Genomic DNA, 25992 nt, shown 5'->3' with positions numbered 1-25992 from the left:
AGTTCTCTATCCAGGTACTCACCCTATGGTCCATACCTACCTTCCTTAGTTTGTACAGTAAGCGTTTGTGGGGAACGGTGTCAAAGGCCTTTGCAAAGTCAAGATACACCACATACACAGGCTTACCTTTTATCTAGGTGGCAGCTCACTTCATCGTAGAAGGTTAATAGATTGGTTTGGCAAGAATGATTTTTCATGAATCCATGCTGATTACTACTAATAATACCATTTTCATTACTAAAGTATTGTATGTGGTCCCTTAACATCCCCTCCAAAATCTTGCAGACTACCGATGTTAGGCTGACCGGCCTATAGTTACCCGGGATATATCTCGGCCCTTTTTTAAATATTGGTACCACGTTGGCTTTTTTCCAATCAGCTGGCACCATACCTGTCTGTAGACTATCCTTAAAGATCAAGAATAATGGTCTGGCAATCAACTAGCTGAGCTCTTTAAGAACCCTCGGGTGCAAGCCATCTGGTTTATTTATTTATGTTAAGTTTCTCTAGTTTAGTTCTAGGTCTATCTTCTCTTAGCCATGGCGGTACTTCCTGAGGTGTATTATTTAGTTTAGCCTTACAAGCTGGGTTAGTGTATCCCCCCCGATTCTTTTGTGAAGACTGAAGAGAAGAAATTATTTAACACTTCCGCCTTTTCTCTGTCCTCTGTGGCCATATTTCCTTTGTCGTCTTTTATGGGGCCAATGTGTTCTGGCCTCGCTTTCTTACTGTTTATATACTTATAAAGAATTTCTTGGGGTTCTTTTTACTCTCTTCCGCTATATGTCTCTCGTGTTCTATTTTAGCCGCCTTGATTTCGTCTTTACATTTCTTATTAGACTCTTTGTAATGCTTGAATGCTGCCAATGACCCCTCAGTCTTGTATTTTTTGAAGGCCTTTTCTTTAGTATTAATATGCATTTTTATGTTGGAGTTTAGCCACCCAGGGTTTAGTTTTGCCCTTTTAGATTTATTTCCCTTTGGAATGCACTGGCCAATCCCTTTGTTTAGTATGCTCTTGAAGCACTTCCATTTTTCCTCCATGTTCTTTGTTCCCAGGGTTCTATCCCATTTGATATTTTCTAGCAGAGAGCGCAGTTTTGGGAAATTGGCTCTTTTGAAATTCAGTGTCCTTATATTATCCTTGTGTTTCCTATTACTATGATTAATACTGAAACTAATTGACCTATGGTCACTGTTTCCTAAGTTGCTCCGTATCTCTATATCCGTGAACAGGTCTGTATTGTTGGTAATCAGTAGGTCAAGTACCGCATTGTTTCTTGTTGGTGCGCTCACCATCTGACTCATGAAATTGTCCTGGAAAACATTTAGGAACTGCCGAGCCTTGGCTGAATGCGCGGTTTCTTCTGCCCAGTTTATATCTGGATAATTAAAGTCCCCTATTATAATGACATTTGCCATCCTTGCTGCCAATCCTATCTGTAAAGGGAGGTCCGCCTCCCCCTCCTCCCTCTGGTTTGGGGGCCTATAGCATACGCCCAATATTACTTTCCCTATAGTGCCTTCTCTTTTAAGTTATACCCATAGGGATTCAGCCTCTTCCATAGCTCCATTATTAATATCATCCCTCATATTTACCTGTACACTGTTCTTAATATACAGACATACCCCTCCCCCCTTTTTACCTTCTCTATCCCTGCGATAAAGGGAATACCCCTGAATGGTCGCCATCCAATCATGAGAGCTGTCAAACCAAGTCTCTGTTATCCCCACAAAATCTAAGTCCTCCTCAAACATCAGCAGCTCCAGCTCTCCCATCTTGTTGGCCAGGCTTCTGGCATTGGTATACAAACCTCGTAATTTTGACTGGTTGCATATATCCTCGTTTGATGTTGTTTTTAGGCTGCTCTTATGATTTTCCCCATACCCACCTTGGGTTTAGGAGCTCTGAGCACCCTACTGTCCCCATTTGTGCCCTCTGAATCTTGCTCCCCGCTGGCTAATTCTACATCTGTAGCCTCCCCCCCCCCCCCCCCAATCACCTAGTTTTTTTTAAAATAATTTTTATTGATTTGTAGGAAAAAACAGTGAACAGTAACAAACAGTTACAAAAAAACAAAGGCAGACAATTGAACAACAACTTCCACCCAATCATACCACAACGCTCCCCCCCCCCAAACCAAAACAAACCAGCACCCCAAATAAAGCCAGGAGAGTCGAGGTCTGGAGGTCGGTGTAGGCCAGCGCCAAAAGAGCACCCAGGCCAACCCCGACCCCCGGAGAGAAACGCTCCTAAGTCCTATAGCATGAAACAACAGATACAATAATGAAAAATTCAAGAAGTGTAATGCTAAAGGTCATATGCAGGGCCAGTGTCTAATGCACCCAGATAAGAAAAATATATCAACCTACAGTAGCCGAAGATTCAACCCATGCCCTCCAAACCTTCTCAAACTTCTTGGGGCAGCCTCTTGACACATATGTTGCTTAGTAAAGTGGCAAGACCGCATTAACCAAGCCCTTCCAAAATATCAGGGAAGGTGGAGTCACCTTCTTCCAATGTAATAAGATTGCCTTTTTTGCATAGAACAGGAGGATGACCAGTAAAGTTCTGTGTGCTACCGAGGGAACCACCTCTTCCACAAGTCCCAAGAGACAAACCCTCGGGGTCAGCGGGATCTGAGTCAGCAGCACGTCCGTGAGACAGGCCGCCGATACCCCAAGGCTCCTGGAGGGCCCGTAACCCAATCCTGGGAGCCCCCGGTGACCACAAGAAGGAACTGATGATGCTATCTAGTTTCTTGAAGAATGTCAGCGGTACCCATAGCGGAGAATTACAGAGGAAATATAATACTACCGGCAGAAATTTCATTTTAAGTACACTAATACGACCCAATAAAGAGAGTGGGAGTCGCTTCCAAGCCAGTACATGTTGGAGTCTAGACACTAAAGGTTCAAGGAGTAGTAATCCTGGGGGTGCCTAGTAACCTTGATACCCAGGTAAGTAAAGGTATCCACCCAGCAAAGCGGGAGGTCCCCAGCAGTAGAGAGTCGGGTACCCTCATCTAAGGGCAAAATTGAGGACTTACTCCAGTTGACCCGAAGTCCGGAGCATTGGCCAAATCTGTCCAAGATAGACAGGGCCGCTCTCAACGAGGGGCAGGGTCCTCGAGGAACAATAACATATCATCTGCGTATAACGCAAGGCATTCTCTAATGGAACCCACCCTGATCGAGCCAACGGCTGGGAGCTGCACAGTGCAATAGCAATAGGCTCAAGTGTGAAGGCAAAAAGGAAAGGGGAGAGGGGGCAACCCTGTCTTGTCCCCCGTCCCACCTTGAAGTATGGAGATGTGAGGTAGCCTAGACGGATAGCTGTTCTAGGGCCCGTGTAGAGGAGCCGGATCCAAGTCGTAAAGTTGGGTCCGAACCCCATGAGATCCAAGGTCTTGCGCATGAAGGTCCAATCGACTGAATCAAAGGCCTTCTCAATATCTATGGAGACCACCACCCGCTGGCCTGAATCGTCCCCAGGGAGTTGAACATGAGTGAACAACCGCCTAATATTGGTATCAACCGACTTACCCGTTTGATCAGGGTCTATCAATGAATGTATGACCCCAGCCAATCTATTGGCTAGGACCCTCGTCAGGATTTTAAGGTCCATATTCAAAAGGGCGATAGGGCAATAAGAGGAGTAGTCCAGTGGGTCTTTACCAGGCTTCTGTAATAGCATCATTTAAGCATCTAACATGGAAGGAGGAAGTTCCCTGCTCTCTAGACAGTGTTGCAATAAAGAACTTATTTGGGGCGATAACTGTTCCGAGTAATGTTTATAAAAAGCAGCGGGAAAGCCGTCAGGGCCTGGGGCCTTGTGAGGCGGGAACTTTTTTTCACCTCCGAAGCCTTGATCGGTTCGTCTAAGAGGGCTCTCTCCTCATCTGACGGGGTCGGGAGGGTGATGCTCCCCAGCAGCTCAGCCGTAGCCGCGGGGTCGCCACCCAGCAGTGGTGCATACAGGTTCTCAAAATAATTATGAAAAGTCTCCAAGACGTCCCGAGGATCCGACTGAACACCCCCCCCCCCCGCACCTCTAATAAGTGGGATATTTACCGGGGCCCTCTGGTCAGCCACCAACATTGCCAGTAATTTACCATTCTTGTCTCCTTGTGCAAACACAGATTCCCGCATGTTTTTGGCCTCAGTGTGGGCGAGATCAGAGACGTGCAGAAAGAGAAGGCGTCTCGCCAGCAACGCCACGTAGCTGGAATCAGATGGCGAATAAACGTACTCCCCTGCCCGTCTCCTCTCCATATCCTGTAGCATACGAACTTCACTTTTATGATCCTTTCTAGCAGTCTTAATGGCCGAGATACTCTCCCCTCGTCACCGCCTTAAAAGCCTCCCAAACCACTCGCTGGTCCGCCGAGTCAACATTCTCCTCCCAATATGACTGAATCGACTTTCCAAAGTAAGAGGCGACCTGATCCTGTTGGAGGCAGCCAGAAGCCAACCCCGCACTCCAGCCCCCAATTGGAGGTTCACTGTCAAGAGCAGCGGGTTGTGATCAGACACCCCTCCAGCCAAGTATTCAGAGTCAGTCAAGAGGGACTGCAGACATGCATTACCAAACGCCAAGTCAATCCGGGCAGACGAGTGGTGAGTAGTGGAAAGGCGAGAGTACTCCCGCAACAGGGGATGCTTCCATCTCCAAAGTTCAGACACGCCCACCGCGGAGGCTCAGGTGAGCAAATCCACGGAGGCAGGCTGGTTGGGGTTGGAAGTATCCAGGGAGGCATCCAAGATGGCATTAAAATCCCCCACAAACAACAATGGAAGATGGGTATAGGCAGCTAACTTATCAGTCAAATCATATAGCAATTGTATTCCCAAACGGAGGAGGTACATATACAGCTACCAACAGCATGGTAACAGAGTAGATATCCAGAAGCACAGCCACATATCTGCCCCCCAGATCAGAGACCACCCGTTGGATCGGGCAAGGAATGGATTTACTAATGAGAATGGAGTCCCCCCTGGCATAAGTGGAGTAGGTGGCATGAAATGCCCTCTGTATCCACGGTCTCCGAAGAGCAAGAATCATGTTACCATCCAGGTGAGTCTTCTGCAGGAGGATGACATGCGGCTTGATAACCTTCAGATACTGAAAGACACTGGCCCTTTTAAACTTATTATTCAATCCCCTCACATTCCATGAGAGGAGTCTGATATTGTCAGCCATGAGAATCAAGAAAAAATTGGTGCATGAACCAAGAGGAGGCCCGGGGCCAAAGAAAAAGTAGTATGAATCCAGGAAAAAAAAGCAGAAACCCTCAAATGGACCCCTAAGCGTTCAGGAGTAAAAGAGTTCAGGTGCTGGTGCAACAGTCCCCATGCCATCATACCAAAAGCCAACAAAACAGTGAAGAAAAAGGGAAAAAGAAAAATAACTAGAAAAATAGTCCGGTACGTGGCTTGAATCCCAAACTTCCCAAAAAACTGTGATTTACGGCGATCCTCCAGTGTGAGAAGATGACAAAGACCGTCCCGATGGAGACTCTGGTGAGTCCGGATTGCCAGGTGTGCTGAAAGGGCAAAACACCCCCCACAGTAGCCAAACATAATAGGCCAAAACTAAGGGTCCGGCAGTCGGGCAACTTGGTGCAATCCCCAAACCACAAACTTCCAGCAGGAAAGAACAGTCAGGAGGCTAGCCAGGACATCTGCATGAAAAGGGGGCAAAAATAGCAGAATTATAGGTAAGGATAACTCCCAGGAAAGCAGAACCCCAAATCCGAGCTAGAAGCAACAGGGGACGCAGACCGTCTATCCAATCCGAGGCTTCCTGCGGGGAATCAAAGAACTTTACTGAGCCCTTGTGTTGCACCCTAAGCCTACTGGGATACTGCATGCTGTAAGTGATCTCTTTGGCTCGCAGGCGCTTCCTGACTTCAGTAAAGGAACGCCGTCGTCTTTGTGTCTCAGCAGAGAAATCGGGGAATAACATGACACGTGCATTCTCAAAATGAAGCTCAGGGTGTTTCCGCGCCTCAGACAGAAGCATATCACGGTCCCTATAATTAAGGAATTTTACCAGGAACGGGCGAGGGGGGGCCCCGGGTGGTCTGGCCCCAGCCGGGACTCTGAGCTCTTTCCACAACGTAGGTGGGGGGTCAATTTTCCAAGGAAAGTAGCTGCTTAAAGAACTGTTCCGCAAAAGGAGCCGGCCTAGCCCCCTCCACCCCCTCAGGGAGCCCACCACTCTTACATTATTCCTCCGTTGACGGTCCTCAGCGTCGTCAGCGCGGTGTTGTAACGATTTCACTATGCCCTGCAGCTCTGTCAGTTGAGCCGTGTGTGCATGCGAGTAGTCCTCCACCTAAGAGATTCGATCCTCCTCCGCAGTGAGTCGCCCCTGAACTTATCCAAGTCATGGCGGATGAGCGTATACTCCGATGCCAAATGATCGATCCGGACCATCAGTGCCGCCTTACAGCCATCAATGGCCTCCAGGATCGGGGTAGTGATCGCCCACTGGTCCGCAGCCGACTCCGGAGCAGTGTGCTGAGAGGCCCCGGTAAGCAGGGAGTCAGCAGGCCGCTGTGCCTCCATGCCGCACATGCGCCGCAGTTCCTCTGTGGAGACATCGGCGCCAAGATGGCGGAGGTGGAGCCCTGGCCCTGGCCTTTAGTGGAGCGGGTCTGTCGCTGGTCCTGGGGCGGCTGCCTTTGCGGCTTAGAGGACGAGGATGGCATTGCTGGAACGCCGGGAGGTTCCCCCTCAAGGTAAGGTTAAGGGAGCAGCCCACCAGCACACCGAAAACGGAGATTTAAGCAGGATGTACAGAGAACTCCGGTCAGCCACTTCTAACCCCATCACATCCGGCCATGTCCCCCCCATCACCTAGTTTAAAAGCCCCTCTAACTTTTTGGCCTTCCTCTCACCCAGTACGGCTGCACCCTCCCCATTTAGGTTCAATCCGTCCCTACCAAAGAGCCGGTGGCCAACTGAGAAGTCGGCCCAGTTCTCCAGGAACCCGAAAACCCTCTTTTCTACACCAGCTCCTCAGCCACTTGTTAACTTCCCTAATCTCCCGCTGCCTTTCTGGTGTGGCTCGAGGTACAGGTAGTATTTCTGAAAATACTACCTTGGAGGTTCTACTCCTCAACTTAGCGCCTAGGTCCCCGAAATCGTTTAGGACTCTCCATCTTCCTCTGCCTATGTTGGTACCCACGTGTACCATGACAGCTGGGTCTTCCCCAGCCCCATCCAATAATCTGTCCACCCGATCCATGATATGCCGAACCCGAGCGCCCTGTAAACAGACTGTTCGGCACTCACGGTCTTTGTGACAGATTGCACGGTCTGTCCTTCTAATGATTGAGTCCCCTACCACCAGCACCTGTCTTTCCTTTCCCTTTCTCCTGGCCTCACTGGAGGAGTTCTTCCCCTGGCAGCTGGGGGGGGGGGCGTCGCTCTGCTCCAGCAATGCTGGTCCCTGACTGGTTTCCCCAATATCACGCAACGGGGCGTATTTATTGGGGTGCTCCAGCCCAGGATCGGCCTCCTTGCCCTTTTCCCTTCTACCCTTCCTAACTGTCACCCATCTACTCTGCTGTGATGCCTGCACCTCAGTTTCTCCACCCACCTCTGTGCAGGCCCTTGCCTGCACCTGACAGGTATGATCCCAGCTCTCCTTCGGTATGGACATTCGTCTCAGTGTTACCAGCTGCTTCCCTAGATTCAGGACCTGAGCTTCCAGGGAAGCAATGTGCTTACATTTTGTGCATTTGTATTCGCCCTCGATCGCATGATCGAGGAACGTATACATACCACAAGATGTACAGTGAATCGCATCTCCACACCCGTCGGGCATTGTATTTTACTAATCTAATGGGGATTCAGTAATTTAAGTCTTTCCTGTCTGGCTGTTTCCTAGCTTCCTAACTCTACTTTCTCATCCTCTGGTACTCCGCTACACTCCCAGACACTCGCAGGTACTCCCAAACACTCATCGGTACTCAGACACTCACAGTCGCAGGTCACAGTCAGTCGCAGGTCACAGTCAATCGCCTACAGTCCCTAGCTATTCCCCTCTGGTCCCCCCCCCCCCACCAGCTGCCGAACAGCTGATCGGTCACCTACTCACGTCCCTGCTGCTGTTCCGGGTCACCAGCTCACTCCCAGTTCTTCAGCCATTCTGTCCACCGCCATTCGGTAACTTTACACAGGTGGTCACAGGCTTCCCCCGGAGGTCTCCCGCACCCGGCTTCCCCCGTAGCTCCTTCTCACTCACAGCACACTCCCTCACAGCACACGCTGCACGCACACACACAGCTTCCGGTTTCTCGGCTTCTCTGCTTCTCACAGCGCCTCCCCTCCTCACAGCGTCTGGACTCGAGTCACAGCGTTCTATTTGGCCGACAGCCCCCCCACTTCGATGAAGAGTGGATTTATCGAGAGATGGCGCCCACCATGGCGCCCCACCCTCCTCCCCTGGCAGATTTAGAGGTGGACGCGGGCCCCTCCCTGGTATGGTCGGACCCTTACATTCCCTAGTTCCCCTCTGTCCTGCCATGCAACCCCTCTTCTACCTGCCCCCCCTCCTCAGACTGGGGGCTATTGGGCCTACTCCCGGGGGCTGGGACTGCACTGCGGGCCGGATGTGGGGGCGGAGGATGTGCTGCCAGCGCCAGATCGTGCAGGGGTCTCTACCTATTCCTCCATGGCCCACCCCTGCTGATCGATCCCGTTTTGGAGTCTGGGGTGTCCCAACGAGGGTCTTCAGCTGCTCTGCAGGCCGTGCTGGGCCGCCATTTTCTTGTAGCCCCATGTGCGGAGGAGATCAGCGGCCATCTTGGTACACCCGGCACTGCCATTTTGCGGCGGTTCTCTGGCCCACAATATGTACTCCCTGGCAGGGTCTGCACTGAGACCGGTGTTCACGGTTGCCCTGGTCACACAAACATTGACTGAATGGGCTAAGTTACTACGCCATGACTTGGAGGGAATACATCTCCCTCCTGCCTTTTGAAGAGCTGTTGGACCAGCTGGTGCAGGGGCTGCAATTTGTTTGCAATGCCGCGCTGGACACTGCTCCCATTTCGGGCCGACTGTCTGTTTCGGCAGTAGTTCTCCTCCGGCGTATACTTTGGCTAAAGTGCTGGTCTGCGGATCAGACTTCAAAGAAGGCCTTGACTGATCTGCCTTTTCAAGGAGATCGCCTGTTTGGAGCTACCCTGGATGACATCATTAAGGGTCTCACAGGGGGGGAAGAGTACCTTTCTTCCACAGGCTAACAAGGGTAAGGACCCTCGTCGCAGACTGGGTCCCTCCTTTTCAGCACACAAGAAGTTTTTTCGCCCCCTCAGGGTCAGTCGATAAGGCAAAGCCCTTCAAGGCTCCCTCGGGCGGTTCCAAGTGACCCTGGTCTGGCAAACAAAAGTCTGGTTTCACCAGACCTGCGGACAAGACCACCTCGGCCTGAAGGTACGTCCTCACCCGTATCTGGGTTGGGGGGACATCTTTGCGGGTTTCAGGACCTGTGGCTATCCTGGATACCAGACAAATGGGTTCAGGAGGTCATACGGTCCGGTTACAAGATCGAGTTTCAATCCGTCCCTCCGGTAAGGTTTTTCCCTGCCAATGTGTGACTGTCCTTGATCGCTTGCTGGCACTCTCTGGGGCAGTTCAGGACCTGGTACAACAGGGGGTAATATTTCCGTGTGCAGAAACGTTTCATGGCTTTTATTCAAACCTGTTCACGGTTCTCAGGAACAAAGGCAAAGTGCGTCCAATCCTGGACCTGAAAGCCCTAAATTTCTTTGTGCGAGTTCAAAAATTCAAGATGGAATCGGTGGTGGCCTCCCTACACCAGGGGGATTTCCCGTCCTCCATAGACCTCAAAGATGCCTACCTTCACATCCCAATCTGTGCAGGACACCAACGGTTTCTCCATTTTGCCGTGGGAGAGGATCATTATCAGTTTGTGGCATTGCACTTTGATCTCGCATCTATTCCTCCGGGTTTTCACAAAGGTGTTGGCCGTGATCCTGCCGCTGTTGCGGCAGCAGGGGTTATCGGTCCTGGGTTACCTGGACGATCTGCTTCTCCGTGCGTAATCTTCTACGGTGCTGGAAACAAATTTGGAAATCGCCATGCGAACTCTGGAGGAGTTCGGGTGGATTCTGAACCTTCAGAAGTTGTCCTTGTTCCCTTCTATAAGACTGGACTACCTGGGTCTGACTTTGGACTCGTCCTCAGCCAGGGTGTTTCTTTCTCCGGAAAAACTCCAGACTGCGGTCCAGGTGTTGCTGTCCAGCAAATGGTCGTCCCTTCAGACCTGTATGAGAGTTCTGGGACTGATGGTGCCATCCTGCAAGGCGGTCTCCTTCGCTCAATTCCACGCGAGGATCCTCCAGAAGGAAATCCTTCTCAAATGGAACAAGAAACCAAATTCCCTGGACATTCAGATCCAGCTGATTCGGGTGACCAAGGAGTCCCTGATCTGGTGGCTTCGGTCCCCGATGCTCAAGCATGGGAAATCCTTCCTCCCTATATATTGGACAATTGTCACCACGGATGCAAGTCTGTCCGGATGGGGAAGAGTTCTCAGCAGGTTGTCTGCTCAAGGAGTCTGGTTCCTGGAGGAATCCAGGTTACTGATCAATGTTCTGGAGCCGCGAGCGATCCGGCTTTGGCTACTCCATTGGACGGAGTACCTGCAGGGTTGTCCTATGCACTTTAATTTGGACAATGCCACGGCCGTGGCTTATGTCAATCACCAAGGGGGCACCAAAAGTGTCCTTGCAGCCCTGGAAGTGGCAGGCATCCTTCATTGGGCGGAATGCTTTGTTCCAGCTCTCACCGCTGTTCACATTCCAGGAGTGGAAAAGTGGAGGATTACCTTAGTCGACAGGCCTTGGATGCAGGGGAATGGTCCCTCCATCCGGAGGTGTTCCAGCAGTTGTGCCTTCATTGGGGCACTCCAGATGTAGATCTGTTGGCGTCTCGGGTCAACAGAAAAGTACAGAAGTTTGTGGCCCGCTCCTGGGACCCTCTGGCAGACGCCGCTGATACGCTGGTGGCCCCATGGGGTCATTATCAGTCAGTATCTTGCTGCCAAGACTTCTTCGCAGGATCAAGGCGGAAGGGATTCCTATCATTCTTGTGGCTCCTTACTGGCCTCGCCGAGCTTGGTACGCCGACCTGGTCAGGCTAGTCACAGACGGTCCTTGGAGACTTCCTCCCAGGGAGGATTTACTGTCTCAAGGACCAATCATCCATCCTGCTTTACGGTCGCTGGCTTTGACGGCTTGGCTGTTGAAAGCCAGGTGCTGAAGCACAGGGGACTGTCTGCTTAAAGCAATGAAAGCGACTTCTAGGAAGATTTATCATTGTACGTGGAAGTCGTATATTGCGTGGTGTGAGTCTCTTGGGGCTCCCCTTCGCTCTTGCTCAGTGGCTCGGATCTTGGATCTTGGCTTTCCTTCAACGAGGAGTTGATCACAAGTTGGCATTGAGTACTATCAAGGGTCAGGTTTCGGCCTTGGCAATTTTCTTCCAAAGGCCATTGGCCACCCATTCCCTGGTGCGTAACTTCATCCAGGGGTTGCAGCACTTGCTACCTCCGGTGCGACCTCCATTGCCACCTTGGGACCTTAATTTGGTGATTTCGGTTCTTCAGAAACCTCCTTTTTGAAAGTATTCGGGAGATTCCCCTGCTTACCTTATCCCAGAAGGTGGCCTTCTTGGTGGCCATCACTTCTGCGCACAGGGTGTCGGAACTGGCGGCAATGTCCTGTCGTTCTCCCTACCTGGTGGTTCACACGGATAAAGTGGTACTTCGTCCGGATCTGTCCTTCCTTCCGAAGGTGGTTTCCAGTTTTCACTTAAATGAGGACATCATGTTACCTTCTTTGTGTCCTAAGCAAAAACATCCTAAGGAATTTGTGCTGCATACTCTGGATGTGGTTCGGTCAATCAGGGTGTACTTGGCGACTACTGAGTCTTTTCGTAAGTCAGATTCGCTGTTTGTACTCACGGGTGGTCCAAAGAAAGGGCTGCCTGCGTCTGCTGCAACTTTTTCCAGGTGGACCCGACAGACAGTTGTGCAGGCTTATTAAATTAAGGGTCAGGTTCCACCTTTGCCTGTTACGGCGCATTCTACTCGGGCGCTTAGTGCTTCCTGGGCTTTTCGCCATCAGGCATCTGTGCTTCTTCAGGTTTTTAAGGCGGCTACTGGTCGTCTGTTCACACCTTTACCAAATTTTATTAGGTGGATGTGCTGGCATCTGCAGATGCCTCTTTTGGCCGCAAAGTTTTGCAGGCTGCTGTTTTAGGGGGCTTTTTGGCCTTCCTTGAGGGTTTTTACTGTTTGTTTTAGGTGGGCCTCATCTTGTTGTTCTGATGAGTCCTGTGTTGGCTATGTTTAGCCTTGGGGACTTGTTTTTTTTTTCTGCTGTTCCAACCCCTCATTTTTTTACACTGCTTTTGGACGTCCGTATTGATATGCATCAGAGACTGCGTCCGTCAATTAACTTAAGAGAAAAGGATTTTGTGGTAAGGCAAAAATCCAGTTTTTTAACCCTTATGTTATACCCTAGCATAAGTAAATGGATAGGAAAATATATATTTACTTGTTTTTCTTTTTCTTTTTTTTTTTTTACATTTCTTCAGTTACTTCCTGGTTTCCATGCCTAGGCAAATGATGACATATATCCCAGGAGTCTTCAAGTGGGCAGGAGAGGAGGTGGGGTTTTCTTAGCTAAGCACACTCTCCAGCCTGCCTACTTGAGTAAAAGGCAGGAAGTAAATGCTACATGAATTATTTGCCCTTACTTAAGATGGTCCTAGTAGTTTTTCAAAGAGATTTCTCACCAAAATAAAGCATGGAGACATTGATGGATAGATGAGTTTGCTTTGAATATAAAAAATGTATTAAATAGTGTTTTTGGTTTGTGGTGCTCAGATGCAGTGAAGATCCGCTTTAATAAAGAAAAAGTGAAAGAAAATAATGCACATTAATTTTTTATTTTATTAGGTCGAGTAATTTAACCTTAACCACTAACAGATCCCTCTGATGGCCAATGTACACATTTCTTTAATCTAGTATCAAAAATGATTTACAAATTTGTCACTGCTTTAATGACTGTGTACTCATTGCAAATTTGCTATATGTAAAGCAGATTGATTTGGCTTAAACAAAGCAGGTCAGGTGTTTGTTACCAGTAATTAAACTTTTTTGTGTTTGTTTTTTTCCCCAGATGGAGTGCCAGAGAAGGTGGATATCGGGCTACCCTATTTAAAACCATCTTTAACAGAATTAAAGAAAGCCCGGAAGAAGATATGGAAGGATAACCAATGTAACCCAGAACTAGAAAGAGCTGCACGTCACCGTACATGTATGTTATCTGGTTTGCATAGTTTATGGTTTTAGCTATGTATGTTACCAAAGATTTCTTTCCTTAACTGTGTCCTCCTTTTAATGCAAAGTTTTGGACAGTGTTTACCTATAATTTCTGTCATGTTTAGTTTGTTGTCCATGTCCGTATTCCATAGAGTTGGGCCAAAGACCCCCCAGTTTGGATACCGCTAGAACTCTCAAACATCACAAAAGTGCAGGCCCAAACCCAATTGAAGTCTATGGGACCTGAATTTGAAAAATCGAAAGTCCCCATTTTGAAGGCTTATATGCAAGTTATTCGCCATAAAAATATGGGGGCCCAGATACTGCCCTGGGGGACATGTATCAATGCGAACATTTTATTTTAAAAAAAGATTTACAGGAGCAGTGATTTTAATGATGCTTAAAGTGAAACAAAAATTCCTATAAATATAGTGCCTGGGGGGGTCCCTTTAGTCTGCCTGTAAAGTGGTGCATCTGTACCATGTATAGAACCTGCTGCAGCAAAACTGATATTTCTAAAGAAGAAGAAAATGACATTTAAATTGCCGGCATTAAAAAAATGTGGAAAAAAAAAAAAGGTGTTCGCCCAACACTACTATTCAAATTTCAGTACTTCCTCCTCTACCACTGGATAAGAATGTGGTGGGAAATATACCTAAAGGAGACATAGACAGCTATAAAAATCGAACAAAGGGTCAGAACTGTTTCCACTCAAACTGAAAAAAAAATGGGTTTCTACTTTAAATCTGTAAAAGAGGAACTGAACCTTGGAAGCAATGCTCCAAAAAGTCAGGCAGAGGGCAAAAGACACCAATGTTGCCTGTGGTCTCCCAACAGCTCTTTCTCCCATTACTAACTTGCAATACCTTGTTCTGTACGGTTTGTGTAGTGATGGCCATCTGGGTCGAGGCAGGGCATGTCAGAGCCTCTAAGCAAGGAGGACATCACCAAATCTCACTCACAAATTTTCTGAGAGTATCAGTCAAAGACAGAAATGCCTGAGATCTCATACTACAGCCATACAGCTGTGAGGTTGTATGCACAACTGTGCCTGGGTACACGCGCATATCAGGAAGATTTTAAGAAAATGCATTTTTCAGGATACCACTTAGGCACAGGTAACCTTTCTAAATGTTCCCATTAATGTAGCAGATCTTCGCTTTTTGAGCGTAGTTCCAATTTAAAGGGTTATTCCACTCACCTATACTGATACTTTGATAATGGGTAGATGCTGACTGAACAGTCGGCAACTGCCCATAGTCTCTTAAATGGACAATCCCCCCCCCATTCACACTGAATTCAGATACGATTTCATGGACAGATGTCAATGCAAATTGTACATGAATTTGCGAAAAATAGTGCATGAACTAAGAGTCGCTCCTTCAAATCGCACGGATTAGGACCCTAGTGCCATAGAAATATGTTAGATGCGACTTCAGGTGCAATTTGTAAATCGCATGTCGCACCGGTGTGAACAGGGGCTTAAAGATGAATATTGGGTGAGAGATCTGTCTTGTAATAGCCAAGGCAGGTGGGGGGGCTTTGAGAATTTGCATAAATAGAAAGAACTCACTGCTAGGTCTCAAAATGCATATGAAAGCAATGAGTGATTTTAACCTCTGACATTGCTCTGAAACCGAAAAAATATAGGGCTTTAAATGGACTATCCCTTTATGTTGCTGAAGTTGACATCCAATTAGTAACTTTTAAAAACCTAAAGGAACAAGTTTCCATAATGCCACTGTATTTGTTCTACTATAGTGCACATACCCCTGGATGAAGTTCGAGCAGAATGGGAACGAACGTGTGGCCCACATCACATCCAGAGAGTGGCTGAACATTATGCAATATATAAAGATCTCTTTGGAGACGCCACCTTCGTTCCTAGAGTTGCTCTTCATGTCCAATATAATGCAGGACATGACACAGTTATGCCTGTCTATTATGGAAATGTGGTGACTCCATCTGAGGTAAGTGTCTTCCTATTGTTTTTAGTTCTGGGGACTAACATAATACTAGTTGATAACCTTTGTTTCTTCAGTCCACAGTGGCTCCAGAGGTGACATTTGACGCACAAGAAGACTCTTTGTGGACACTTCTTTTTACAAATCCAGGTTTGGATTTATATATTTTATATATTTTGATGGGTGACACTGTGAACCCCTTGCCAACCGCCCCACGTACATTTTCTGCGGGACTGGGGCTCCTCTGCACAGAATCGCCTACACCCGCTCGCGCTGTGATTGGACACAGCGAGAGCCAATCAGCGGGTCCATTCAGGATTGTTCCCGATAGCTGTTCTGTTAGTAGGGAAGATGGAGATCCTGTGTTTCTGCTAAGCAGGAACACAAATCTTTGCCCCCACAACAAGCACTCCCTAGGAACACATTAAACCTTTTAATCGCCCCTGATGTTAGCCCCTTCCCTGCCAGTGTCAGGACTGTGACAGTGCATATTTTTTAGCACTGATCGCTGTATTAGTATCACTGGTTCCCCAAAAAGTGTGACTTGGTGTCAGATTTACCTGCCGCAATGTTGCAGTCCTGCTAGAAGTCGCTGATCGCCGCCATAAAAGTAATAGTAAAAAAATTCCATAAAAATTTCCCATAGTTTGTAGACGCTATGACTTTCGCGCAAACAAATCAATATACACTTATTTGGGTTTCTTTTTACCAAAAATATGTAGCAGAATACATATTGGCCTAAATTGACGAAAACAATTAGATTCTTTACATTTTTTTTATTGGATGTGTTTTCTAGCAGAAAGTAAAACATTTTTTTTTTAAAAATTGTCAGTCTTTTTTTGTTTATTGCGCAAAAAAAAAAAAAAAACCACAGAGGTGATCTAATACGACCAAAAGAAAGCTTTGTGGGTACAGCGTCGCACGACCATGCAATTGACAGTTAACGTAACACTGCCGTATCGCAAAAAATGGCCTGGTCATGAAAGGGGGGTAAACCTTCTGGAGCTGAAGTGGTTAAAGAAAAAATCCTGTCATTGTCTGCCTCTGATACCTAATGGAAAACTGTGTTGCTCTTTAACCACTTCCGGACCCCACTTCCGTACGTGTGCATGATTTTGTACATGTGACGTAGGAGGCGTGCCCACATCGGCGGAGCGCACCTCCCGCTGTGATTGGAAACAGCGGGAGCCAATCAGTGGGTCCGGCAGTCGCGATGACAGCCGGACCCGGCGGAATGACAGAACAGTGGTCTGCCTATGTAAGCAAGGCAGACCGCTCTTCTGTCAGGGAGAAAAAGGGAGATCTCGTGTTTCAGCTAAGCTGAAACACAGATCTCTCTTTCCTTCAGTGCATCCACTCCCCTCACAGATAGAAAGCACTCCCTAGGAGCACACTTAACCCCTTGATCGCCCCTGGTGTTAACCCCTTTCCTGCTAGTGTCATTTAAACAGTAACCGTGCATTTTTTTTTTTTAGCACTGATCACTGTATTGGTGTCACTGGTCCCCAAAAAGTGTCAGATTTGTCAGCCGCAATGTCGTAGTCCCGTTACAAATCGCTGATCGCCGCCATTCCTTGTAAAAACAATTTAAAAAGTCTATAAATGTATCCCATAGTTTGTAGACACTGACTTTTTTGCGCAAACCAATCAATTCAATATACACTTATTAGGATTTTTATTTGCCAAAAATATGTAGCAGAATTCATATTGGCCTAAATGCATAAAAAAAATTAGATTTTTAAAAGTTTTTTTATTGGGTATGTTTTATAGCAGCAAGTAAGTTTTTGTTTAAAGCGCAAAAAAAAACGTAAAACCACAGAGGTGATCAAATACCACCAAAAGAAAGCTCTATTTGTGTGGAAAAAAGGAAATAAATTCTATTTGGGTACAGCGTCGCACAACCACGCAATTGTCAGTTAAAGCAACGCAGTGCCATATCGCAAAAAATGGCCTGGTCAGAAAGGGCGCAAAACCTTCCGTAGCTGAACTGGTTAATTCTCTCCACTCTCTGTTATTTTTTAGATGGCCACCTGAGGGACACAGGCTCAGAATATGTGCACTGGCTGGTGTAAGTACTCTTACCATTTACTGTAAGGTAAAGAAGCTTTTATTCTGTGCTTCGTTCTCCCCCATTTGTGAATTAGTGGCTGTTTCTTTCAGGGGAAACATTCCTGGGAACCAAGTGCTTTCTGGAGAGGAGATCTGTCACTACTTTCCTACATTCCCTGCTAAAGGCACTGGTTACCATAGATACATATTCATCTTGTTTAAGCAAGAGGAACGCATCGATTATACAGAGGAGATGCGACCAAACCCATGGTAAGTCTGGAGTGCTAGTTACTTGTGTTCAGGGAAGTAAAGCAGAAAAGAGAGACCTGTCTGTAGGGGGGGGGGGGGGGGCTGGCAGGCAATCTTCTCTATGCTGTTCAGCCTCTTTGTTGGGTAAGAAGTGTAGACCTTCTATTCTAACACTAAAGACTAAATCGTAGAATGGAAGACTGTCTTGCCATGCATTATTTCTTTATCAACGACGAGGTATTTGTGGGGTGGACAAGAGGAGAAACAATGGTAGAGGAAAGAGAATGGGAGGGGGGGGGCGTGATGTTAACGGTGGGTTATGGAATACCTGTACATGCATATTTCCACCCACATTTGGTTAATCCATGTCCTGTACAACCTAGCAATACCCCGATCTAAGCCTCTGCATATCAGAGTCATAAAGTGAGGCTCTTGAGACGCTGATGTTGGATGCTTGTAGTTTAGTGTATCCTGGTAGCACAATTACTGCCTGACAATAATAAGGTGTTTGGTTTGATTCTAATGATATCACTGCATGGGTTTTTGCAGGTTTCCTCCTATAGTCCAAAACATGTTGTCAAGTTAGGAAAGTAGTAATCGTGTGTTTTAAAGTAATGCAGTCTCTGCTCTACAAATAAATACAACTTTGGCTCAACCGTCAAAACTTTTTTTTTTTTTTTCTTAAGTCAGATTTTTTTTACCAGGTCTTTATTTCCCTTCACTTCCTGACGACAGAGTGATGGGAAAACAGGGCACCACTAAAAAACACATTTTCTCTATCGTCCATTGACACACAGCCTCCATCTTCATTAGCTGCCCCCTGCAGGAGTAGTCTAGGCAGGAAAATGTAAATGTACACATCCATTGGGCCATCCCCACAGGCATAACCCACACACCCTCTGCTCAGTTAACCAGTTTTTCTGCCTAGAGGAGGAGTAGGACCTAGGTTTCCTGCTGGGACTTTGGTCTCAGATTTTTTATTATTTTCAGAATATTTTGTTTTATTTCTCTTTGCTAGCTAGTGTTTAAGGGGATCCTCCTGGTGATCTACAAGTAATGCCGGCTGGGGTTTTGCACTGGATAATCTAGATCCTTATGGTCCCCCCAGCCTGGCCTACAAGCGTGAGCAGGTTATAGTCCAGCACTAGGCCTCGTCACAACGGTGCCCCTTTCTGGATGGGGACAAGCCTACGAGCGGATTCCTCACCAGAATGCGATGACTTGGAATGCCCTGATTCGCAGCATAGTTCTCGGCTGGCAGAACCCCCACTTCGGGTGGGAGGGGGTCTGCCCAGAGCGGAGCCCACTTGGTCCATGGTATGGTAAGTAAATGTGACCCCCCCCCCCCTTGCCCCTGGTGGCCTGGGGGGGGGGGGGATGTGGGCCCTCTCCTGAGGATAATAGGACCTGTAATTCCTAGAAGATCCCCCTGGCCTGTCAGGTACCCGGCCTCTGTGCCCTGTCTCCCGCCCCCCCCCCCCCCCGCGGGGGGCTATGTAACTGGGGCGCCTGGCATCCTGAGGGCGGTTGCAATAGTACCTTGTTGCTTGATGGGTCTTGTTGTAGACCCTTGAGGTCTTCATTGTGGGGGTCCCTGGCCGCATGGCACGCCATGGCTGCCGCCATCTTAAGTGTGGGCAATGTGTATATTTTTCCCATTGACTTGTTTGGGACAGCCATTTTCCCTGAGCTTCCTATTAAAATGCATTGGCAACCATTTTTGTGTAGTTCTATTGAACTGCACTAGCAACGTAACCTTTTACATCCAGGCCAAGGTCACTTCCTGTGATTCTTCTTCCTGCTGTAGGCTGTTCAGGAGGGTTCTCTCTGGAGGTGGTACAGTACTGGGGTCCTTGCGGGCATATCCCCGCACACTCTGCTGTTAGTGTATATTTCAGGGGGAATCTGCAGACCACTACAATTGGTGGTGGGAACCGCGATCGGTGCTTCTTAAAGTGACAGTACTCCGTTTTTCTGTAACTTTGATTATGGAGCCCCAAGCTGTAAATTCACCCTCAGACCCACTCTGTGCTCTTCAGACAGTCTGGATCGCAGTCGCTGGCCACAATTTCAGCAGCTCTGGAAAACCTGGCAACAAAAGTTGATTTTGTCATGAAAAAGGTTAATAGGAGAAAACAGCCACTGCCTTCTCTGTTCAGAGGCTAATGTGGTCGCCCTCTACCTGAAGGGTCGCTGTCCTCGCAGTCAGATGGTGAAGTGGGCCTGTCTTCTTCAACTGCAGCGCGGCAACGCGCTTTGGTGGAAGCCCTGATTATTTCAGTGAGGGAAACTTTAAAATTGGCTGAGGAGCCCACGTTGGCAGGGACAAGGGTGGCCTTTGACTCCTGCAAGACCCAAAAGTCTGCCATGGTTTTTCCCTGTCCCGAGACTTTTCATGATATTGTGAATGGCCAATGGCGGCGCATTATGCACATGCTAGTTGTGCCGAAACGCTTTAAACGCCAGTATCCTTTTGCTGATACGGTCTCCAATCGTTGGACGGTGCCACCTAAGGTGGACCACCCTGTTTCCAGGTTGAACAAACCTACCATTGTGCTTGTGGAAGATTCCCCGTTTTTTACGGATCCGGTGGACAGGCAGGTGGAATCCCTTTCCCACCATCATTATGTGTTGGCGGGTTCCATTTTGAAACCGGTCTTTGTGTATGTTTTGGTATCGCAGACAGTTACGGAATGGATTAGGGTTCTAAAATGAAATTTGGAGCCTGACGTAGTTCCCCCCCCCAGAACTGACAGAACTTGTGAGCCAGATGGCCTAGGCCCTGGTGTTCCTGTGTGATGCGTCCCTGGATGTGGCTCCACTCATGGTCAAAGTTTTGGCTGTGGGGATTGCCCTACGGCGCACGGTTTGGCTGAAGAGTCGGTCGGCTGACCAAGCTTCCAAGAAAGCCCTGACGGATTTCCCTTTTCTGGGAGAGCGCTTGTTTGGCGACTCACTGGATGAGTTGATCAAGGGTCTGACTCGCGGGAAGAGTACTCTTCTTCCTCAATCCTCTAAAGGTAAAACATCCAGTGCTAAGCGGGGTCCTTCCTTTACTGCCGTTTAGAGCTTCTTGAGGGTCTATGAAGCACTGGGGCAAGTCCAAGACCAGTCAGTCCAGTGCTGCGGACAAGTCATTTCTGGGATGGGGGGACGTCTGCGCTTCTTTCGGGAACCCTGGACTTCGTTCGTTCAAGACAAATGGGTTCGCGAACTGATTTGTTCCGGGTACAAAATCGATTTTTGTTCCAGGCCGGGGGACAGGTTTTTTCAGTAAAATCTTCACCTGTCTCCAGAGCATTAGAAAGATCTTCGGGAAACTGTGCAGGACCTCCTGGCTCAAGGGGTGATCGTGCCGGTTCCTCCACAGGAACGCTGTCAAGGTTTCTATTCAAGCCTTTTCACGGTGCCAAAAAGGAGAGCAAGGTGCGTCCAATCCTAGATCTCAAGGCTCTGAACTGCTTTGTGCGGGTGCAGAAGTTTTTAATAGAGTCCATTCGGTGGTGGCATCCTTAAATCAGGGGGATTTTCTAGGCTCCATTGATATCAAGGATGCATATCTCTACGTCCCCATATTCGAGGAACATCAGCGATTCCTCCACTTCGCAGTGGCAGAGGAGCATTTTCAATTTGTGGCGTTACCCTTTGGTCTTGCCTCTGCTCCCAGAGTTTTTACCAAGGTCCTGGACCCTGTGCTGGCCTTGTTACGTCAGAGAGGAATCTCAATTTTGGGATATCTGGACGATCTCCTGCTGTGAGCAGACTCTCATTTAGAGCTGTTGAACAACATCTCTATTACAGTTCAGACCCTTCAAAAATTCGGGTGAACGATCAATTTCAAGAAATCTGCTCTATTGCCATCCGTACGGGTCACTTATCTGGGGCTGACTCTTGACTCCGCTATTGGGTGGGTTTTTCTCCTCTTGGACAAACTTCAGAAGTTGCAAAGAGCGATTCAGGTTGCTGATGGAAGCCGATCAGTCCTTCCTGCGGGCCTGCATGAGGGCCCTGGGTCTGATGGTGTTGAGGTTTGAAGCTGTCCCATTTGCACAGTCTCATTCCAGACCTCTGCAGAAAGAGATTCTGGGAAAATGGAACAGGGACCCTCAGTCATTGGACCGGAAGATTTGTTTGAGTCATCTCACGAAGTCGACCCTATCCTGGTGGATCCAATCTCCTGCTTTGTGTCAGGGCAAGTCCTTCCTGCCGCTGTTCTGGACGGTGGTCGCCACGGAAGCCAGCCTGTCAGGCGGGGGTGGAGTGCTGGGGAAGCTCTGTGCCCAAGGAACTTGGGCATCAGGAGAGTCCTCCTTGCCGATCCACATTCTGGAGCTCAGAGCGATTAAGCTTTGCCTGTTCCACTGGACGTGCCGGCTATGTGGTTCTCTGGTTCGGCATTGGCTACAGTCAGACAATGCCACACGGCTGTGGCTTACATCAATCATCAAGGAGCACCAAGATTCTGGTTTGTGCGGAAGCCAATGTTCCAGCTCTTTCCGCAGTCCACATCCTGGGTGTGAAGAATTGGCAAGCGCATTACCTGAGTCGTCATTTGTTGGATCAGGGGGAATGGTCCCTTTTTATCCGGAGGGGTTTCACCTCCTGTGTGTCTGGTGGGGGACTCCGGAGGTGGATCTGTTTGCGTCTCTCAACAGAAAGGTCCAGAGGTTTGTGGCCAGGTCTCAGGATCCTCTGGCTGACGCCACAGACGCTCTGGTGGCTCCATGGAGCCAGTATTGGCTGATTATTGCTATTACTCCGCTCGTACTCCTGCCGAGGTTTCTTCGCCAGGCGGAAGGCATTCTGGTCGTTCTGGTGGCACCAGACTGGCCTCAGCGATCTTGGTGCCCAGACCTAGTAAAAATGGTCATAGATCCTCCATGGAGACTTCCTCTGAGGGAAGATCTACTCTCTGAGGGACCGATCTTCCATCCTGCTTTACGGTCACTGGCTTTAACCGCTTGGCTGTTGAAAGCAAGGTGTTGAGGGTTAGAGGCCTTTCTGACTCGGGATTCCTACCCTTTTGAAGGCCATGAAGTCTACGTCCAGGAAGATCTGTCATTGTACGTGAAGATTGTACATTTCATGGTGTGAATCGCTGCAGCTGCACCCTCGCTTGTATTCTATAGCTAGGGTTTTGGCCTTTTTACAAAAATGGGTTGAGCAGCACCTGGTGTTGGGCACTATCAAGGGTCAAGTGTCGGCCTTGGCTATTTACTTCCAATGTCCATTGGCTAATAATAGCTTGATTCGCACTTTTATTCAGGGGGTGCGTCATCTGGCTCCTCTGTGGAGATCTCCATTACCCCCCGTGGGATCTCAAACTGGTTTTGTCAGTTCTTCAAAAGCCTCCTTTTGAGAATATTGGGGAAATTTCTCTGCTTTCCTTGTCGCAGAAGGCTGCCTTCCTAGTGGCTATTGCTTCGGCTCGCAGAGTATCTAAATTGGCAGCGCTGTCCTGTCGTTCACCTTATTTGGTGGTCCACAGGGATAAAGTGGTTCTCCGACCGAATCCGTCTTTTCTTCCTAAGGTGGTGTCGGATTTTCATCTTAATGAAGACATTGTGTTGCCTTCCTTATGTCCAAAGACTAAGCATCCCAAAGAATTTGCCTTGCACTCTTTGGATGTGGTTTGGGCGGTAAGAGTTTATCTGACGGTTATTGAGTCCTTTTAGACAATCTGACTCTTTGTCCTTATGGACGGTCCTCGCAAAGGTTTGGCTGCGTCTGCTGCCACCATTTAGAGGTGGATCAGGCCGACAGTTGTTCAGGCTTAAATAAATTAAATGGTGCAGCGCTATCACAAATAATCAAGAAGAGTATGAGACAATGTCCCAAGGTACGGATATGGTAATTCATGCACATATTTGAATGACTTTGCTCCACTCCGCTTGTCCGTCACCCAGTCACACTAGCTACTCACCTCAAGATTAACCCCTGTGTCACCAGACGGGCCAATAAAGCTTGTACTCTCATAACATCACAGATGAAATAACCATAGATCAGGATAGAGCCATCAGTCCTCTTCCCCAAACAGACAGGCTTCAGTTCACAGACAGCTGGTCAATGGTCCATATAAAAAGTAAAGGTCAAAACATAGTGCTTATACTGCTAAAAACAACCTTTTATTTGGCTTCCCACAATAAATATAAAATTACCTGGTCAGGCACTATACCAAGTGCGTGGTCACTATACCAAGTGCGTGGTACAGAGCGATACAGTGTAGTGAAAAGACAGTACAGGAATCGCGGTTGACGTCACTGGCTTATTCACTCAAGGGTCAGGTTCCCCTTTTCCCTGTGAAGGAGCATTCTACTAGAGCGCTGAGTGCCTCTTTGGCTTTTCGCTATCAGGCCTCTGTACAAGTTTGTAAAGCAGCGACTTGGTCATCTGTGCACACCTTTACAAATTCCACAAGGTGGATTTGTTGGCATCTTCGAATGCCTCTTTTGGCCACAAGGTTTTGCAGGCTGCTGTTTCGTAAGAGACTGTTTTTTGTTTCCCTTGGGGGTCTTTAACCTGGGTGAGCTTTTGTTGTTTGGTTGAGCTCCATGTTACCCAGTGGGCTAAGTTAGTCTTGGAGTTTACGTTACTTTCTGGTTGTGTTCTTCCCACCCCTCATGCCTACACTGCTTTGGGACGTCCCATTCAGCTAATGAAGATGGAGGCTGCATCTGTCAATGGACGATGGAGAAAACAAGATTTTTTGTAAGATCTTACCATAAAATCCTTTTCTCTGAAGTCCATTGACAGACGCAGCACCCACCCCTCTGATATGGGGATGTTTTTTTTCTTCACTGCTTACAACTAAACAGGTTTGCTGAGCAGAGGGTGTGTGGGACATGCCTGTGGGGATGGCCCAGTGGATGTGTACATTTACATTTTTCCTGCCTAGACTACTTCTGCAGGGGGCAGCATAACCCATTCAGCTAATGAAGATGGAGGCTGCGTCTGTCAATGGACTTCAGAGAAAAAGATTTTACTGTAAGATCTTACAAAAATCATGTTTTTTAGTGGTTTGAGGAAGGTTATAATTTTTGGCAATGCTTTTGTTGTTGTCTGTGACTTTCCTTCCCTGTGACAACTACACCCTTTGTTTTGTAATTTGTTTTGTACAGGTAATACATAGACAAAAGTGGGGTGACAGTCAGAAATACAAACCTGGCAGAAATGTTGGTGGAATTATAACCCCCCCATTTAAAAATGTGTACTGCAGCACCTAAAGTGGTTGTAAACCTCAGACATGAAATATGAACAAAGCATATACCTCTATAGTGTGTACTTATCTCCTTTAGGAGCACTAAGTGTCATTTCTGCCTGCTGCCCCGTTCCTCTGCTAGCTGCCTAAAACGCTTCTAAATTTTCCTGACACCAAGAGAATAATGGTGACAGGTGAGGGACTTTCAGCAGATTGACAGCCTCAACTATGTTCCTCTGAGCTGCGTGGAGGGGGTTGTGTCTTCCCTCCAATCTGCTCTTCGAACTCTCTTTACTGAGCTCTGCCGAGTGTAACTTGGGCTCTCCGTCCCCTTTTTCTGGCAGCTCAGACAAGCTTTAAAATTTAGCATTTCAAACTGATGTAGAGCACAGAAGACTGCAGACAAACAGGTATAACTTGTGTAGGAGGATTTGTTTTTAATCTGTGTATCACCTGAAACCATTCACTTCACTGGGTATATGCAAGTATTTACAACTACTTTAGTTATATGTGTATCTGCACTTAACATTATCCCTTATTCCCCCTAAAAAACCCCACAAATACCTGTTGAATCGGTCGGTGAGTCTACCTAGTGCAATTTCCTGAATGGTGGGGCAAGTGCCATGTATGCAGTTTTTTTTCATGTGGGGGAGGGACATTGTGTGGCTGCTCTTTATTTCTCTATAGCAAAACAAAGGGTGATTTTATAAATCAGGTGACCGCGCCTAGGAAACACAATGCTAATTAATTATAAATTATACTGGTGAAAAATTTATTTTCAATTGTGAAGTTGTTAGTGAGCTGCTAGTCCTACAAACAACACGTGTTTAATGAATATTAGCAAAAAGGAGGGACAGCGCTCACAAATTAATTCATCTAAATCCCATGTGATATGCAAATATCTCAAAAAAAGGTGCACAGTGCAATTTCAATGTATACAAATGAATTCAATACATTAATTCCTTATATATCACATTCCAATAAAGTGACCGTGCATAGTGCCAAATACCATATAAAAGTGACAATGCATAAATCCTGAAGTAAAAATATTGGAGTAAAAATATATATATATATCTTTATAGTCTGTGTGCAAAAAACGAGTGCAAAAAATATATATAAGTGCTTTAACCGCTTCCATACAGAGCAGTTAGACCCCCTTCCTG

At 47.6% G+C, this 25992-nt stretch overlaps 1 protein-coding gene across 1 annotated transcript in view; it reads left to right on the top strand.

Annotated features, from left to right (window-relative positions):
• MRPL38 (mitochondrial ribosomal protein L38) overlaps positions 1–25992 on the top strand; it is a 70290-nt gene that overhangs the window by 22515 nt on the left and 21783 nt on the right. The window contains exons 3-7 of the mRNA XM_082271383.1: positions 13227–13364; positions 15131–15339; positions 15411–15483; positions 17356–17401; positions 17494–17652. Of these exons, the coding sequence (XP_082127509.1) occupies positions 13227–13364; positions 15131–15339; positions 15411–15483; positions 17356–17401; positions 17494–17652 (625 nt within the window). The remainder of the gene's footprint in view (positions 1–13226; positions 13365–15130; positions 15340–15410; positions 15484–17355; positions 17402–17493; positions 17653–25992) is intronic.

Source organism: Pelophylax lessonae, assembly GCF_965119305.1.
Source record: "Pelophylax lessonae genome assembly, chromosome: 11".
Taxonomy (NCBI): Eukaryota; Metazoa; Chordata; class Amphibia; order Anura; family Ranidae; genus Pelophylax; species Pelophylax lessonae.
Note: the sequence above shows the minus strand (reverse complement) of the source record. Positions and strands in the feature narration are given on the sequence as shown.